Source organism: Aplysia californica, unplaced genomic scaffold (genome assembly GCF_000002075.1).
Source record: "Aplysia californica isolate F4 #8 unplaced genomic scaffold, AplCal3.0 scaffold00238, whole genome shotgun sequence".
Taxonomy (NCBI): domain Eukaryota; kingdom Metazoa; phylum Mollusca; class Gastropoda; order Aplysiida; family Aplysiidae; genus Aplysia; species Aplysia californica.
The window spans coordinates 95,588-114,832 of record NW_004797508.1 but is presented as its reverse complement, the minus strand read 5'-3'; the positions used below and the strand labels follow the sequence as shown (position 1 = coordinate 114,832).

The 19,245-nt window shown below is 36.8% G+C and overlaps 1 protein-coding gene across 1 annotated transcript; it reads left to right on the top strand.

Annotated features, from left to right (window-relative positions):
* Positions 1-405: 405 nt before the first annotated feature.
* LOC101845246 (SPRY domain-containing protein 7) lies at positions 406-19,165 on the top strand. Its single transcript, XM_005100159.3, has 5 exons — positions 406-537; positions 5,181-5,297; positions 6,715-6,875; positions 7,593-7,695; positions 8,865-19,165. The coding sequence occupies exons 1-5, from the start codon at positions 435-437 to the stop codon at positions 8,960-8,962; spliced, it is 582 nt and encodes a 193-aa protein (XP_005100216.1). The 5' UTR covers positions 406-434; the 3' UTR covers positions 8,963-19,165.
* Positions 19,166-19,245: the final 80 nt, after the last annotated feature.

The window sequence follows — 19,245 nt, the reverse complement described above, 5'->3', positions numbered from 1 at the left end:
TCAAGGAAAATTGAAGAATAAAAAATGAAGTGGTTAAAACAAGGAGGTTAGACCCAGAGAGTTTTAAAGCAAACCCTCTCTGGTAAGACTCTAGTGTTACTAACATAGACTCTATTATAATTATAAAGGTGACGTGTGAATTCTGTTATGGCCGATGAGACGAACTCTGGCAGAAAAAAAAGTTTGACACATTTGTAGATCTAGCTTTCAAAGCCTTCAATTCCCTTTACTTTTGTTGCAATTTGTAAAAACCCTCTTGTTGGTAAAATAGGTTAGAATTAGAATCTAGCTAAAGTTATTCGCCTACTTGTGGAATTGACAGTGCGCAGGCGGGCTCCTCTTGAAGCCAGGTAGCCCTAAACTGCAGTTTTGATGAAATCTGGAAATATAAAGGGCGATAACCCGCACGATTAAGTGTCATTTCCGATATCAAGATGGCTTCTTACATCTTTTGTTGTTGTCGTGACGGTGCTTTCGGTTCTGGCCATGTTCAGTTGAAGGAACTGCCGTCTGTGAAATTGGATACCAGTTTTATGGGTATGAACTTGTCATATTATTGGGGTTTTTTTTTGCAATACTCTCCGGATTGATCTACAGCCTTTGAAAATATGAACCCCTACTGGCCCTGACTCGGGCCGACTGACTGACTAACTGGAAGAAGTCTGTTCACTGTTCAGTGAAATTAAGGCATTAACTTATTAAGGCTTTGGGCTTTCATTTTGATTGAACAACTTTGTCCCCAACTTTGGAATTCTCCGGTTTTGGCCCCAAGAGTACTGGATATCGATACTGATTCAGGGAGGACTTCCGTAACGAGCGACCACTGTGAGACAGAGTAGAATTGAGGGCTAGGGCTAGGACTAGGGGTAGGGGCCCGGTTGATCTAGGGGTTGGGTTAGGGTTAGGCCTCTTCTTCATTGTGTTTGTTGGGGTGGTCGCTCGTTATGGAAGTCCTTCCCTGACTCAAATCAAAGATCTTGCATAACAAGATAGTTCACTCCTCTCTTTGAGCCAATTTATTAATGGAAGTTGCTATTCTCACCCGGGGTGAGAATAAAAATACGATCTACCTCTCACCCCGGGTGAGACTTGCCAGCGTAGGCTATTCTCACCCGGTGTGAAACAAAACCTGTTTTTTCTCAATTTGGAATACTGTCTATCGGTGTGGATGATCAAATTGATAAAAGCCAAGAAAAAATTACGTTATAGCACAAAAGTATGCTAATTTGATCGTCTACAAAGATGCTACGGCTATTGAACTTTCCGAATCGAGACGAACTATGCGGGTCGCCATTTTGTTTTGCCCGGAAGTTCTCGCGCTACTCCTCTCTCTCTCTCTTTCTCTCTCTCCACTGCCCACAGACAAAATTGCACGCTTTTAGGCTAACACTAACAGTTAACTCTAGTAATAGATCTAGAACGTTTGTTCACAGCACAGAATTCTATAATTCTGTTATCACAGTGTAGAATTATGTGGTTCAGGGTGAACGCTTCACTAGTTGGCCTAGGCTATAACAGTGAACGCCCACCGGGCGGTGGTGAGAATAGCCAAAAGACTCGCCTGCGCTATTCTCACCCGGGGTGAGAATAGAGGTGGCCTTATTAATACAAAGTGACTATTTCTCCGAACGTTCGGGAAAATAAAGCTGAACTCGATTTCTCCAAACGGTTTCCGATCTCGAGATTTTTTTTGTTATTTGCGAGATTTAGGAGTCATCCTTTCATTCTGTCATTCTGCGAGGACTGGGAAGAAGCATTTTTTGCATCAAATTCAGTTTCTAGAGTTGGAGATTTTTATATATATATCTGAATATTCAGATACTTCAGTCGTGGTTGGGGCAACGTTTTCGGACATACTTCATTTGAAAATACCTCCAAAAGGTACTGTGAGAAAACAAGACTGCTCGACATTGGCAGTAACCTATTTTGCATTTGGTCACCTAGCAAAATCAAAAACTAAAATCCTTCATCATGTAAAAACAAAATATCTCCACACCCCCCCCCCCCCCAATCCGCTCACACCTTACACACACACACACAGGCCACTCCATTCGCTTATTATCAACAAATCTCGAGAGAACAGAAACCGTTAGGAGAAATAGAGTTCAAGTTTATTTTCCTGAACGTTCGGAGAAATAAAGCTGGCCTTTATAATTAATAAAGTAAAGTGTCCTCAAAATCCAATGGTGCCTTCTAAAAGGCCACCACTATTCTCACCCTGGGCGAGCCGTTTGGCTATTCTCACCCGGTGTGCGTTCACCGTGATAGCCTAGCCTAGGCCTACCAGTGTAGCATTCACAGTGAACCTCTGAATTCTACACTGTGATAACAGAAGTGTAGAATTCTGTGCCGTGAACAAACGTTCCAGCGCTCTTGTGTTGAAAGCGTGCAATTTTGTCTGTGGGCTGTAAGAGAGAAAGAGAGAGGGGGGGGGGGTGAAAGAGAGGAGTAGTGCGAGAACAGAACTTTCGGGCAAAATAAAATGGCGATCTGCGTAGTTCGGTTAAATTCGAAAAGTTAATTTAATAATAGCGGTAGCATCTTTGTAGACGACCAAAGTAATTTGTTTTGTGTTTTTAACATCTTTTTTTCTTTGTTTTTTGTCAATTTGATCGTTCACACTGATAGACAGTATTCAGAAATAGACAGACAGAGAGAGAGAGGAGTAGATCTTGGGAGAACTTCCGGGAAAAACAAAATGAAGACCCGCGTAGTTCCGCTCGATTGGAAAAGTGAAATAGCCATAACAACTTTGAAGACGATCAAATTAGCTTACTTTTGTGCTATGACGTCATTTTTTCTTTTTTGTCAATTTGATCATCCACACTGATAGACAGTATTCCGAAATTTGGAAAAAAAGGTTTTGTTTCACACCGGGTGAGAATAGCCTTCGCTGGCAAGTTATTATTAGTATTGTGCCTGGGGTTTCTATTTTTTGTTTTTAATCTGTTGAAATCCATGATTTTAGAGTTGGGTAAATACATTAGCAATGCCCACCGAGCGCGTTTTGTTCTGCCGATTTTTTGCCCCCGCAGCGGGGGTGTTTCGTGGGACGCACTAACGCAAAGGTTGTTGTCTTCAACTCGCTCTCACTCTGCTTCTCGTGAATGGATATGAATAAAACTTGGCAGCCAATCAGAAAAGAGGTCAATCTCGTAGTATGCAGTTTGACAACATTGTACCCATCCTAGAAGCAGTCGAAAACGTTTGCGAAAGTGGTTGATGTGGTGGGCTTTGAAGATTTTTCGGTGCTGTGATTTGTCAAACTGACTGATATGTTGTACACCATTTTTCTTTATTCCCTTAAAATTTCAAGCTTCTGTGTTTAGCGGTTTTCGCGTAATCTTTAAAAATGTGGGAGAAACTAAGGGAAAAAGTGGCATTGCCATTTACGCGTGCTCGGCGAATGACCGGCGGCTGGGAAATTTCCACTGAGTGACGTCAGCAGCCATCTGTCGCCTTGGGCGCTACAAACGAGGCCCGGCTTACCGGAAAGGGGGGGGGGGGGAAGGATACTTGAAAACTAAACGGGGGCCTTGATAACTTGCGTTTTTGTTGCATTTTAGTCATAATACAATAGATGTAGTCATTTTTATTTGCTTGATTGCATGACAGAAGAATAGAAATAGAAAAGCAAACATCTTGAGAAGTGGTATGGCATTGTGTTTGCGTTTATGAAAGCCTATTCTCCCCTCTTGGGAAAGCATACACTTGGACTTGTCCTGTGTGCTCTGTCTGGAAAAGTGAGGCATTAAGATTGTTATTAAAGAGTATGGTACTTATTTAGTCCAGTCTGGGAAGATAGTCCCGTTTATACATTGTTATCGTTCACGCGTGAGTGTGTGTGTGTGCGCGCGTGAGAGAGAGAGAGAGAGAGAGAGAGAGAGAGAGAGAGAGAGAGAGAGAGAGAGAGAGAGAGAGAGAGAGAGAGAGAGAGAGAGAAAAAGAGAGAGAGAGAAAGAGAGAGAGAGAAAGGGGGGGGGGGGAGTGTGTAAATATGTTACATTTCATTTGTTGTATGAGTTGTAGCCTACACATGCGAAATATTCCCATGACTTGTAAACTATATTATTTGAACGCATCTTAATCTACCACACAATAGGACACTGTCCAACAATGGATATACACACAGAGACGATCTTATTTTCTATAACAAAGCATGCATGCTTTTACAAGTACAGAACTGGATATATTAGACTAATAAATCCAGCTCTCTACTTACATTTTTGTGACAAATTGATCCAGAGCATTGCTTGGCAAGGAGGAACCTTTTATGTTGCCAAGTTTCATTCAAATATCATGACTTTAGGCAGGAGAACACATATGACTGATAATCTTTGTAAATCTGTAAAGAACGCCACATTTTTACCTGTTAATGTCTTTACAACTCAAAAAATATGACAGATATTAAAAATCTGACAGCATGACTAGATTGTGCATTAAAAAATGTACTAGACTGCCAAGTTTCATTTACATATTTCAAGAAATAGGCGAGCTATGACAAATATTGTCTCAAAATGCACAGAAAACCGCCACATTTTTACCTATAAACATCTTCATAACTCAAAAAATAGGATAGCTGCTCTACGAAAAATCTGAAAGCAGGACTAGCTTCTGCACTAGAAAATGTACTGGGTTGCCAAGTTTCTTTTAAATACTCCGAGAAATGAGCGAGTTATGACGAATATTGTCTCAAAACTCACCAAAGAACATCCTATATTTTGGTGTTTTTTCATTATATAAAAGTACCAAAAATTAATTCTTGATTAAAAAATCCGTAACTTTTTTGTTTATTGATGGATTTCAAAAATTCAAAAAGTTCCATGCTCTGTGAAGATACAGCTACAAAATGCACCTATCTGCAAACACTTTCTGGCAAAAAAAGGTTTTTCGTGGTCATTGCTAACACATTCCTCTTTTCTCTTACTCTCATTTCTCATCCTTAGCCAACCTTGCCACTCTTCCCATGCGTCTTTCTTACTTCTTTTGCATTTTCCCCCCCCTTAGCCCTTTGCCCCTCATCTGCATATGAATAACATGCTCTTCCACACCTTTATGGCTGAATTGAGTGATGTTGACACCAGTTACTTTGTGAGTTGGGTTTTTTTTCTGTTTGTTTTCGAAATATGTAAATGTTTATTTCTTTCTTTCTGTGCTGATATTATATTTTTGCTTTCCAGGAAATGATGTTGTCATAGTAAAGAATGGGCACAGGATATGTGGAAATGGCGCTGCTCTGGCCAATGCCCCAATTGCACAGAACAAGGCTTACTTTGAAATCAAGATCCAGTGTACAGGTAATTTTTCATGTGTTGGGTTTGCAGGTTTTTTATTCAACAGATAAAGCTAAAAAGTATTTTACAATTATCAGGTTTGACCTCGACTGTGTACAGGCATGGGTGGTACATTTGATGTCTTTGTGATTTTCTCATTGTCATTGTTTCCACATCTCATGAATCTTGAGTAGGTAGTATCTTGTTCCTGGTCTTCATAGATAGTGTAGGATCAATTTTTGCTGTTCTGGTTCACCTTTCCTCATGTTAAAGACTGTACTCTCATAATTCTTGAACTGACCCCCCCAAAAAAATCTCTCTGCAGTTCACTGTGAACATTGTGGATTTGAAAACACTTTGATAGTTCAAAGGGAAAAGAGCTCAGACCTGTCCTGTCTAGTTACCCTTTTTTAAAATAAAAAAATGAATCCCTGCCCATAGCTTCTAAAAAGTCTGTTAAGTTTTAAAAGAAATATAAGTACAGCCCTTAACAGGAAAGGTCAGCCTGAAGAACAAGAGCTGATCCTATACTCTGGTTAGGAGACAGGCTTTTCCAGAAAATCAACTGCTCCTTGGCTTGCATTACAAAACATAATGTGTAGAAGTTGACTACTCCTTGACATCTGCAAAGGGAATGCAGAATAAAAAAATGTCTGAAGACCTTTCTGGTCACAATGTACCACATGATTCCGTTCTGTGTTCCAATTATGATTTGTGTTGTCTGTATTCCAATTATATTATGCATGAATTTTTATGCTATTCTTTTGAGAAAATGTCTTTCATGATAATTGCAGCTGTGGAATTTAGAAAGAAAGAGAAAGCTATAAAAAAGAAATGCTGTATTCTTTTATAATAAATGATTTTATGTTTTTCCAATCCAGAATCCAGTGCATGCATAAATGCTCAAGATACAGCATATAACACAAAGTACCACTTCCATTACTATTTCCAAAATATCCTTTTGCATAAAAAAAGTTATGAGTTTGATTCCCAGCTCCCTGATGTTTGAAATTTTTGTCCTTTTGAAAAGGTACCTTACACTATGTTTCAGTTTACAGAGTTATAATGCACTCTTGGTATTCCGCAGAGATTGAATACATTTTACATCAGTGATAGTGTTATAAATTACATGTATTTGGTTTTAACACTCAGTGTTCCATAGGGGACTAAAATAGTACCTTAAGAAGAACAGGATGGCCAAGGGAGTTATTGAGAAGTTGTCTTTCAGTGGGAGACCTTACTATAATAAAAATAAACACTTAACTTCAACTATTGCTGCTGGTTCTTATGAAGTACAACACCCTGTTTTTTAAAATAGATATAGACTTACAATGTCTTGCTTAAGAGTGAATCCCAGTGAGCTTTTTTCTTCTCTGGCATTGCTTAAACACATGTTTAGGAGCCAAATTAGGCTAACATTGTCTTTGAACTTCTACCTTAGGCTCCTGGGGCGTGGGTTTGGCTACCAGACGGTGCAACTTGAACAAAACCCCACTGGGTACTGACGCAGAATCATGGGTCTTACGCCAAGATGGCTGCATGAATCACAACCAGGAAGAGAAGGCTCGCCTACCAGATGTACCCCAGGAGGGGGATATTTTGGTATGTATCTGAAAGATCGTCCCATAAGCAAACATTTTTGTTGTTGTGTTCAGTCAGAAAATTATTTTTGTCTGTTGTTATGTGAAAGTATGTTATGAGTTTGAGTTAAGAGGTGGGGCCTCTGATACTTGTCCATCTTCTGATGGGCTGGGCCAAGTGGGTTTGAAAAATTCTCAAACAATCCCAAGTTTGTTGAGGAGGCCCGTGAGGGATTTAAGCTTGGGTCATTTATGTTGTAGTTGTTGTCTTGCGAAATTCTAATTAAGTTCACCTTGAGACTTGTGGTGTACTCGGCTCCTCACAGATAGAGCTGATAATCATAATGAGAGGAGGCAGAAGACTTATCATTTAGTAACAGGTTTGATGTATGCTGCTGATATGACCTACTCTGTACAGTTTGTTCTTATGGCTTTGGATGCCATTAAACTAGTTTTTTCGAGTGACATTGAGGGTTTTGAAATGGAATTGTACTTTTTATTAAAAATTTTTATTTTTTTTATTAATGGTCGGATTGTTTTCCTTTTACAATGCAGTTATCCTCATGTATGATATGCAACTGTATTTCTATTAACTTTTCATCTTAAATGTATCATGTACTGTTATAATTATGTTTTTACCTTTTTATGATACTTTTTTAAACCGCTACTAAAGTCAGTTACTTATATTTTATATTTTATGTGACTTACTCAATGTTTTAATTTCTTTCTTGCCATTCAGGGTTTAACGTATGACCACATAGAACTGAACTTTTTCCTCAATGGAAAGCCAATGGGTGTCCCATTTAATGGTATCAAGGGAACCGTGTATCCAGTGTTTTATGGTAAGTGTATTCTTTATTTTTCCTTATCTTTATTTCTTGAAAGACTTTTGCAAACTGTATTTGAGTTCCTGCATTATATGTTTTCTCATTCTTTAAAGTATGCAAAGTTTTGTATTGTTTTTGTAGTATTTGTTTCTAGTATTAATATGCTGTTTTTTTAATGAGTGAGATCAGATCTGTTTGACTTGTGCAGATATTTCGGCAGTTACGTAAAGTATTCTGTATAAATTAATGTCTCTCCTCTTTCTATTTGTCATTATTTATTGACAATATATTCTTGTTACGTTAATACATATAAGATAAGATCATGTCGAAGTTGCCAATCTAGCGTTAATACACAGAAAGCATGAAAGCAACTGCAATTGTAACAGTTTCGACTTACTTTTGACAAATCAGTTCCCTTTACACAGAACACATACTTGTGTTTCAGTGTAGTGGATCAGAGCTGTACCTGCAAGGTTATGTATCCGCTCTTTAAGCTGGATTTCACCACGCTTTTCCCTGTGCACAGCTAGTCAATAGTTCAAGAAGGAACAAAGATCTTTTATCTTGCGACAGTCACAAGGAATATGAGAGCTAACCGCATTCTCTTCTTTTCTTTATTGTCTGTCTGTGGTCTGATTTGATATTGTTGCTCCTGAGGGAAAGAGTGTGTTCAAGCTCACATAATGTAGGGATACACATAATGAAAGTTCAATGAAGAACATACAGACATGTATAGCAAAGCCTTTTCACTGCTTTATCTTTCCGTTATAACATTTGTTCTTTTAACGAAACAATCAGTTTGACACAGGATAAAAATTCGCGACCCCAGTGCTTTCCTGTTGTGTCTCCATTTTTAATGACAGTGAACACAGTTCATAATTAAAAGTAAGCTTAAGAAGATGTCGCATTTTCACTGTTTAAAAAAAATGGAGATACGACAAGAAAGCACTGAGGTCACGCATTGCTGATCAAGTGGTAAGCTGTGGTAAACCAAGCTTATTACAACCATTGTTAGTCTAGTAGAAAGAGTTGATGGATCTATTCGTATAAGTTTTGCAGAGTGTTTTCTGTTTCTTAATTTTGTAACATCTTGTACAAAGTCACGTTATCAATCATCCTTTTTCTCTCCCTCAACACTCAACAACACATCCCCCCCCCCCCCCAAATTCTCATGTCCTCTCTAGTTGATGATGGTGCTGTTTTGGATGTCCAGTTTGAGAAGTTCTACCACACACCCCCTGGTGGCTTTGATGCAATCATGATTGAGCAGTCCTTGTTGTGATAACCCCCAGTGCTGTTTCCTGTGTCATCTTTGGACTTTAACGGGGGTTCGCTGTGCAGGCGCAAAATGAGTGGTTATCAAATTCTCAGAGAAAAGTTGAAAAGTTGTACTGTTTTGTTCAGAGGAATGTTTTGCTTTTGAAAGTGCACAAATTGCGTGAGGAAAGTTTACAAGTTTTAGCACAATAAGTCATAGCCTGGATATATCACAGAGCTGTTACGTGACGCAAGGATCTCTTTCTAATCTTTGTAATCCACACTTTGATACATATAATAAGTATAGAAGAGTTAACTCACTCGCTGCTGTTCCAAGGCTGTAGGGAATAGTGCCAGTGAACTTACTGATCCTGATCTAGACCTTGTAGTAGAAACAAGTAGTGTTAGTGATTAATCTGACATTGATCCTCTGACCCCAGGGCCAAGTACTGCCCTCCAAACCCCCTTAACCCCCCATGCAAATGTAAAAGGAAACAGACTGAAGTTCTAAACCCAGCAGGAGATGGTACTGCCCCCTGTGAACCCTCCCCCAGTCCTAAGCACAAGTGAAATTTCATTTTTGTAAACATATTTGGGAAAGATTATTTTAAGAATAACCATTCAAAATATCTTTAAAATACCTTTTGCTTCATGCAGAATATTCAACTTTTTTTTTTTTTTTTTTACATGTTAAGTTTCATTGTTGGGTAGTGACTAATATCACATTGTTTTTTTTTTTTTTAATAGGTGCCAAAATGTTGGCATTCCTTAGATGTTGAGTCATATAGTGTATGGCAGTGAGTGAGTTAAAAGTCCAGATTTGGATTAATGTTTAGAGTTCAGTGAATAGATAATAACGGGCCTTTTTTTTTTGTAGAAAAAAGATTTTAGCTTTTAAACAATAATCATTTTCTACACTTCATACTTTGCATTAGCAATTTGCTTCTTTTATTACCTTTATATGCTTGTTCAAAAGATATAGAGTAGGCTCTCTGCACCAGCCATGTTATTTACTTTTCTTCAAGGCACACACTGCATTTCATACCATTCAAAGGATTTGTGAATATAAAGTGTGGAATGAAACTAAACACGGGGGTATGGATAGGAGTGTAGATTTAATTTCTTTTAGTGCTCTTTGTTTTGTCTCCTTAGGTTGACTGCATTTTTGCGTGGATTTGATTGTACAGTCAAAATGGTCTTAGACAGCCACCCATTGTCAGGAGAAAAGTGGCTGTCTTAGACAGGACTGATCGAAATGAAGAATACAAACCATTCCATTTTTAGGTCCCAATTGGAGGCAGTCGCAGGTGTAAGACTGCTGTAAAGCCCATTACAATGGGAGTTTTTTATTCGGAGGGACAGCGAAAAGGGAGGCTCATGGACGCTGTGAGTGTAAAATCCTACAACATGTATCGGATGAGGCAGGCAGTGTGCAATGCAAGGGTAAAAACAAAAGGATATGTGTTAGACAAGGAGAACCGAGTTTTGTGGTGAAACAAAAAATGGGTTGCCTTAATTTTTCTTTTTTTTTCAACTTTTTTGCTTTCTTTTTGCTGTTAAGACTAAAATCTGTCTTTACTGTGGTTATGATATTGTAAGACTTTGAAAGCTGCAGAAATTCACAGCTTTGTGTTTATTCATGGATGTTGTAAATTCTTTGAAATAGAATCTTGTGAAACGTATCTTTTTTGTTTTAGCAAAGTAATGATCTAAGTTATGATAATTTGCATTTGTTCTTTTTTCATTTCCTGTGCTCAATGGGTATTACAGTGACATTCAGATATAATGAAATTGTTGGCTCCAACCTTTTAGTTAGTTGGATCCAAGTATTTGTTAAAAGAAAGGTGTGATTTGTGTGAGCATTTTTTTGATTGATAATAGTTATTCTATGGTCTTCAGTTCTGAATGTGACCTGATGCAAATAAAAACGGAAAGAGGCAACGGGGCCCAAAGTGCTTGCTTATATGTGTGGTTGCTTCCCTTGGTACAACCCCGTAACAATAGGACTGGGCTCATGTTGAGTTTTTGGTGTGAACTGCACTAGAACTTAAAAGTCCAACTTCAACATCAAGTACAGGTGTTGTCTCTTCAGCCTACATGTTTCTTGGTCCATGGCTATTCTTATCATGTCCTTGTCTATAAAAAAAAAGTTGGCAGAAAGTTTGTTGCAATGCCATGTTCACTACAAAATCTGCTCTCTTTTCACGCTTTGTCGATGTCAGAAATACAGATCAGTTTGGTTCAAAACAAGAATCATTTAATTTTAATTCTCTTTGTTGCTGAACCGAAGACGTCCCAGGAAAGGACTGGATTAAAATTGAAAAGTATACTACCATTATAGTGCCACGGTGTCTAATGGGATACCAAAACGCATGCTGTGTAAAAGTGTGTTTTTGTTCAAATGCATGTCTGTACCAAATGATGGGTAGTTTCCTGTGATTCGCATAATATAGTGTAGGGTCTAAGTCTATAGGGCTTGTTTTGATTCTAGCTATAGTTGAATCCGAGTTTGCTTTAAATGAGTTTCACTGTATTGCTGTACATTTGTCTTCCTGACAGTTTAAGTACCTGACACACATTTTATTGTTAGTGATATTATTATAGTCTTTATGTTACTTTCTAAAGTGATTAAATGATAATTAGACAATTTTAATAGAGTTGTGATTAATGGAAAGTTTTCTTTGGTGTTGCGTAAAATTATTGCATTTATGAAGAAGAATTGTCATATTGATTCCCTATTTAATTGTAATTGTTATACTCTGTCCATACTTTGAGATTTGAAAGTCGCCCATGACCAATTCATGACTATTTACACCAGTGAGAGGACTTGGCTTGTATGGTGCATATGTGACCGTTAGGAAAGAGAACAGTCCACTCCCTCCTTAAATAGACCTGACTTTCCCTGACTTATTCTTTTATTTGTCTGATAATTTAACCTGCTATTTAGACCTCTGTGGTATGCACAAATTCTTCTTAATATATATGGAAAGACCACAGACTTACAACTCAATTGGTGCCAACAGGTGACTCTGTGTTGAAAGCTGTGATGTTTTGCATACATGATGGACTCGTGGAAGTTTGGGGTTCAAATCTGAACTAACCCCTTCATTTTTTATTTCACTAGCGCCATGTGTGTTGCAGTGGACATAACCTACATTAGACTGAGAAAAACAAGAAAGCCAAAAAATGGCTGACATGAGGACATTGATTGTGTATCTGTGATGCAACAGATCCATGTGTGAAATCCATTACCAGCTAAACAATTTTCCTCATGTTTTTTTTTTTCTCTTCCTGTCAGGGGCTTTGAGTTAGTTTGTACTATTGTTTCACTGTCTTTAGAACATTCACACGATCGATTTTCCAAAGATATAGTTTAGAATGTTTTTGTTTTAATTTTACTGACATAAGTTTGTGGAACAAGAAGAAGTATTTTATTTACAAACCTCACTCAGCTAGTGTGAAGGAAGGAGCTTGTTTTTAAGAATGTTAAATGGGCAAATAGAAAAGCCATCTTCATTTCACACAAAGTGAAATCAGTTTGCATATTTTAGATCTAATTTATGAACATAAAGGTTTATTGTTGAATGTGAGGAAAATAGAATACATGATAAAATCTAGAAAAGCAGTTAACCCTAATTGTAATCTGATAAGCAAAGATGAAAAGATCAAACAAGTTCAACAGTTTAAATATCTTAGATGTATCAATACATCTGATTCCAAATGTTTCACTTAAGTAAAACAAAGAATCACAATAGTTAATTATAACTTCTATAAAACGAGTCCAATCTTGAAAAGATAGAAACTTCTCTATGATCATTAAAATAAGGGTTCTAAAAAGCTATGTTTGATCAACCCTTCTGTAAGGTCATGAATGTTGGGCAGTTACCAAAGATAGTGAAAATAAAATGGAAGCGACAGAAATGTGTTTTTTTAGGAGAATTTCTTGGACTGAAAAGAAATCAAACGATGAAGTACTTAAAAAGCTCATGTGGGCCACTCATTAGTAAGAACAATCACGTAGAGACAAATTTTGTTGTTTCCAGGATATTTGATTCGACGTAAAGGTTCTGATCATCTTGCTCTCGTTGAAATAATAAAAGGCAAATGAGGCAGGGATGGACTTTCAGAGAAACATATTTGGGAAGCCTGAACCAGTGGGTGATGGGGAAACAATATGATGATTTATACGAATTTTGAGAACATCTGAGTAGAAAAGTAAATAGAGTCTGAGAGCCACAATCGCTGATCTCAGTTTCAGATCTGGCACTTTATGATGATGATAATTTTTTCTCTCAGCCAAATGAACGTAGCCCATTTTGATTGTCAAGTTACTTACTTGAATTACATTTCTTTTGTCATAGAATTACATTTCTTTTAGAATTACATTTCTTTTGTCATAGAGCTATTTTGTCTTGCCGTGATTTGAGTTTGAATAGTTTTTTCTGTTTATGAGGGGAAGAGTTTGTAAGTACAGAATCTGAGCGAAATTGAACCCAGTTGTCTGTTATTCTTTGTTTTGTTGAATATTTATTTTACATATACTTCAAAGCGTGTTCATGGCCGACTCGAATGACTGTATATCTCTGCTTTGTATACAATGGTTGGAAAACTAGAGACTTTTTTGCACCTTCACTTGTCATGTAGAAGCATAGTTGGTATCATGTTGGACTGTGACATGGTTCAAATCCAGAGTAGAGAATTCTTGAATAAGGGTTATTTAAGTTTTCATGGCTCTCTGTCTTTTAACTTTTACCATTTTTGCTGTCCGGAAAAAGGTGTCTAACAAGAAAAATCAGCTTGAGTAATTTTTGCTCTAAGATATAAGAGATATGATGTATATTTTTTAGTCAGAACATGGTTCGCTTGCGGACCAGACTGAAACTGCTAGCGGGCCAGATTTTGCTAGCAAGCTGTAGTTTGCCAATGTCTGGTTTAGATAATCAGTAATATGAGATGGATATGGAAAGGTTTGGAAGGTGGGTCTTTTCTTTTTGTCTTAGGTTAAGTCTGATGAACAGAAATTTTGATACTAATGAAGGTAACTTTGATTGGTTTGTTTTCCAATGAGTTTATGTTGGCTTGCTGCTTTAATCTACATGTTGCTTAAAAAAATTTTTGCTTCTTAGACTTTTAAATTTATGTCCTGTTTCTGTGAAAGCATATACTTAGTAATAAGATAACGTGTATGGAACACGGATGACCTCATATAGTTTTTAATTTTGTACAGTGACATTTGTGACATTTATAGGAGTTTGTTTTCAGAAGGCGATCTGAGCTTTTAATTTTAAAAAATCAAACGGTGTATCTTATGTATTTATTTATCTATTTTTTCACATAGAGCCTTATGTAATCACAGTATAAGAATTATATTTTGGAAGGTGATGGTGTATTAGAAATGACTAGTAAGTTGTTGTTGTGCAAAAACTTTGTATTTTTTCTTTTAGCAGGCATGCATAAGCTTTATTTTTCTGTCATGTGGCAACTGTGCCATCTGATATGGTCTTGAACTGTTGTCATGCCTGTGTCAGTGTGTCAGAGAAATGCTGATGAACATGTTCACCTCTCTTTGCTCACCTTTCTTTGTTAACTCTCATTGCTCACCCCTCCAGACACATAAACAATCTAAAGTGTGTTGTGGGCGTAAAACATTTACCACAAAGGATTGTTCCCTTTTTTTGTTCATTTCTTATTATTCACACAGGCATTGTTCTTCCCTTATTGCTCACTTTCTTTGTTCGCTTCTCATCCCCCCCTCCCTTACTCATCCCTCATTGTTTGTCTCTCTTTCTTTGTTCACTTTTTTGCTGTGCAGCTAGACAAAATTAGTTCTCTCTCAAACTCCATTTGAGTCAGTTCAGAAAAAGGAGACATTTTGAAGTGGACTAAGTTAAAATAATGATTGCTAGGAAATCTTTTATCTCACTTTTGACATAGGGTATTTCCTTAGCCCTAAATGTACATGCTAGTGGAGGTCTGCAAGACGGCCAGATTTTGTTTGGTTTAGCCAGGTTTTCAGTTTAAAGAGGTTGCTGAAACTGAAGTAAAAATTAAAGTTTTGGGGATTTTATTTTCTTTCGGTTAGATCTACAGCTGTTTCCGGATGAATTTTGTATGATAAGCAAACTCCACTGTATCTTTATGCACATGAGATTCCCTTTTACTCAAACAAATACCTTTGTATCAAAGTGTCTTGACTCTTTGAACTCAAATTTAGAGTGTCCACTGAATTTTGGTTAGTTGCCCAGATTTTGTTGTATTGTTCTTGATGATGCCAGTGTAATATAACCTGTGTGTACTGTTCTTGATTCCATCTGTCTGGTGCTTCCTCATAACAATAACATGACCATGATTTCTGAAGTGATTGTTGTGGAAATCAAATACTCTATCTATAAACCCATTGTAGTAATTAACTTCTTTGTGGTTTGTTGGTAACTTTCATGGGAACATGTACTGTGATGAAAGCTGTGACATCAAACCAGTGGGGTCTTTGTGATTCATGTTGAGTGTGGCCTTGGCGTAGCGAATATTGCAGATGATTGGAGGGCTCCTCTTGTTGATTCTACTTCTTTGCTCTCTCTGTTTGTTCTGTCCATTTATCTTGCTTGCACCCCCCTCTTCTCCAGTTCACGCCATCTGTAGATTCAGGAATAAAATTAATGGTGCAGGGGCACTTAACAGTCTACCATGGTATTTCTGTTTTACTTGTCGTCGGTCTACCACCAGACTAGTCTGACAACTTTTATGTGATAGTCCACTGTATGGTTCACAATACTAAACATTTTCCCCTGTTTGTTTAAACTTTATACAGGCTTGGAGCTGTCACTTGCGGTATTAAAGATGTTTCGTCGCGGGTTGCCCCTGATTTTTTTAAAGTACGTGTAATGCATCAGGATGTTGGAGTAATAGTACAAAATTAGCCTTCGCAACGTTATGATAGAATGCATTATTGCAGTAGACTGTCAAGTGGACTGGCACTGTGTAGGTTAGGTAATCATGTCGGTTGGGTCCTCCCCTGCTGGTTGTTCTCTTTACTCAAGTCACTTGCAAAGTCACTTTTAGAATAGCCTGATCAGAAGCATTGGTCCACTCTGAATGAGGTAAGATTCCTGTGCTAAAATTCTGCAAAGGCTGTTGCTCTAATGTCATTATGTCCACTGTGGGTCTATATGATCTGCACAGTAAATGTATGTCATGTAACTTTTTCAAAATGAAAAGAGCCCCCCCCCCCCCCCCCCTAAAAAAAAGTCGAGACTATTTTAACATTTTCAAAATCGAATTCATCAGCTTCAATCTCATTACCTGCATTACCTGGGCTGCATGATACATTTTCATGTTTTAAGTGTATGAATTGGTTTTGGTTTTGGTTTTTTTGTTCCCATTAATTATTCTGTATTCCTGAGAGATAAAAAGTGAAAGATAAATGCACCATAAATGAATCATCTTCCTTTTCATTTGGGCATATGTTTTACTGCTCAGTTTTCAACATTTGTTCTTCTTACAGGACAGGTATGATCTTCCATACTGTTCAATTGTAATGTACTGGTATATGCAAAACAGTAAACCAAAGACTCAGGCCAATCCTGTAAGTAACACTGACTGATTTTATGACCACTCGGCTTCCTGTTTTGGCTATTTTCATAGATTACTGGTTAAAACAGCAGTTAGACATGGATGGCTGGTGCCTCTATAAATAATTATTAATGATGATGGTTATAGAATGCTCTTGTTTCTGTGACTAGAAAATGAGTATATCCAATTTTTGCTTTGCCCATCTGAGTGGGATGTTACATCTCTGCAGATGGAGAAAGATAATTGATAAAACGATTTCCCCATAAGGGAATCAAACTTGCACGGTCTTAATGCAACGGGAAGAATTCAAGCATTTGACCACAGAAACTGGTGATATTTGAAATTGTTACACTTACCGGCACTGAAATAATATTTTCAGTCATGTAACAACAGACATGGAAACCCACGCTTATACTCTTCTTTTGATCGTTATAAAGTTTCCATTTCTATAAATGAAAGTTGTCTTTGTTATTATAACTTATTTACAAATTTGGCATTATTCTCTGGTAAAAGTAAAACTTTTTGACCTCGTAATCGTTGAGGTTGTGAGTATGTAATCAATAACTGTCAAGCCTTTGTGTTTCAACCATTCCTTTTTCCATTTCGATTTTAGCTATCTTACTGGAATATATCTATCATCTAACAAATTTATTTGCTATTTCTGTATCAAATTTATATTTTGTGTCCTTTTGAAGAGTCCTCTTTCTTTTTGTGCGATGTTTTCGTGTTGTTATGTAAGTTTGTGAGTTGGGATGTGTTGGTTTGTGCACATATATGATGTGTCTATAGTGTGTATGCTTGTGTGATCATATGCTGGTATACATGCTTTTTTGTCTGTGAATTTGTATGAAAATGCATGCCTGCTTTCTCTGTACAATGAGATCTGCATTTGAAGAAAACACAATGATTAGTTTGTGTATTTATTTAAAGCTTGATATGAAATGGAATGTTGCAATGTCAGATGGAATATTTTCTTGAGCTGTTGCTCAGGTTGAAGAGATTGTTTATTTTTTTTGGTGTGTGAGACGGTTACAACCCACCCCCTCCCTGACACACACATATTCGATATGAATGTGTAAGAAATGTATTTCTATCCCTATTGGTCTGTGGAGTTGGCAACTTTGTTTTCTCTGACAAATCTCAAGTTTTATTTGGTGCAAAAAAAAGCATTAGTAATCCAATAGAATTGGAAACATTTGCTGATGGCTTAATTGTGTTTATTGTTTTCAATGACATTTTCAAGTCTTATATGTTTGATTCTTACATGATAGACCATTCCTTGAAATTGTATGGTACATGTGGTTGAAATGACAGAAGTTGTTGGGTTTGGTGGCTTCACAAAGTGCAATAATCTCTTGTTTGTCTTTTGTAATGTGCTCTGGGTATGGAATGGCTGATCTCAAAGCTTTAAAAATAAACTATTTTAATTTGAGGACCTTGGAAAAAAAATGTTCATTCTCTATTGGCTATAATGAAGTAATGGTTTTAACAATGATCTCAAAGAAAATAACATTGGGACTTTGACTTTTAATTAAGAAAAAAACTTTATTGTGCGTTCAGTCATGAAGACAGGTTTCTGACATTTGTTGGTCCCAGGTTCTTACTTGAATCAGTTGGTCTATCTTCACTTGATTCTTATTTATGTAAACTTCTCTCAGTGCTATATTGAATCATTGAAAGGCAGATGTTAACCTATTTCATCCTTTGCTGAAATATTTTTAGCACTGATAAAATTAAATTAACTGAAAACTTACATAATTTAGTGCCCATTACATTTGTGTGTACATATGTGTACCTGTGATTTGTATTGCAAATTTTTAATACTATGTTTATAATATGATCTGTTACATCATCGTCAGCATATTATTATTGTTGTTATCATCATCATTTGGTCCTCTGAATTATCACCGCCAACTCTTGTATGTATGTGAAGAGAAAAACCTGGCAGGCATCTTTGAGCCTTGTGAGTCTCTATTCAACAGCACACTTTACTTTAGAGAAAGGGTTCTGAAACAAGGGGGCCAAAAGTTTTGTTTGTGTAAGTGAACAATCAAATTCTTCTCGGTCATGGTTTTTTTTTCCACTACTTCTTTTGTGTATATATATATATATATACACACATGTGTGTGTATGCATATATATGTAGGCAATTTTTATAGAAGAATTTTACCTTTGACTCTTAATGATGCTCATGTAATATAATATATGTACGACATATATATATATATACATAAAGAGAGGTGGAATTGAAAGTATATATGTATCTTTGTTGCCAAGAGAGAGGTGTGCTAACTAAAATTTATTCTTTGTTATTTAGTCAGTTTTATTAAATTGCTTGAAGTTGTATGTGATAAGATTAAGACATTCATAGAAATATTATTCCATCAAATTGCCACGCTTGTGTAAACATGTCATGTTGTTAAAATATTGTTTGGTCAAGTTTCCATCTTGGTTCGTCCTAATCACTAAATATTTAATGCTTCATGATGATCCATATTACACGTATTAGAATTACGATTGGTCATCATTATTATTTCAGTTTTTTGTTATTGTTACCCTCCTTACTATTATCATCATCTCATCTCTATTATTATATGCACTATCATACTCACTTGTAAAAGAAACTTGTAAATGTAATAAAGTGAAGTAAAACAAAGGCTCCACTTGTTTTAGTAGTACTCAATGATTTAATGTCTTTTGTCCTTTTGTTCATCATTTTTTTCTTCTTTTCTCCTCCTG

Coding starts and splice junctions, on each gene's coding strand:
- LOC101845246 (XM_005100159.3), top strand. CDS start 435: ATGGCTTCTTACATCTTTTGTTGTTGTCGTGACGGTGCTTTCGGTTCT. Junction 6,876..7,592: donor CCCAGGAGGGGGATATTTTG/GTATGTATCTGA, acceptor CTTGCCATTCAG/GGTTTAACGTATGACCACAT. Junction 7,696..8,864: donor CGTGTATCCAGTGTTTTATG/GTAAGTGTATTC, acceptor TGTCCTCTCTAG/TTGATGATGGTGCTGTTTTG.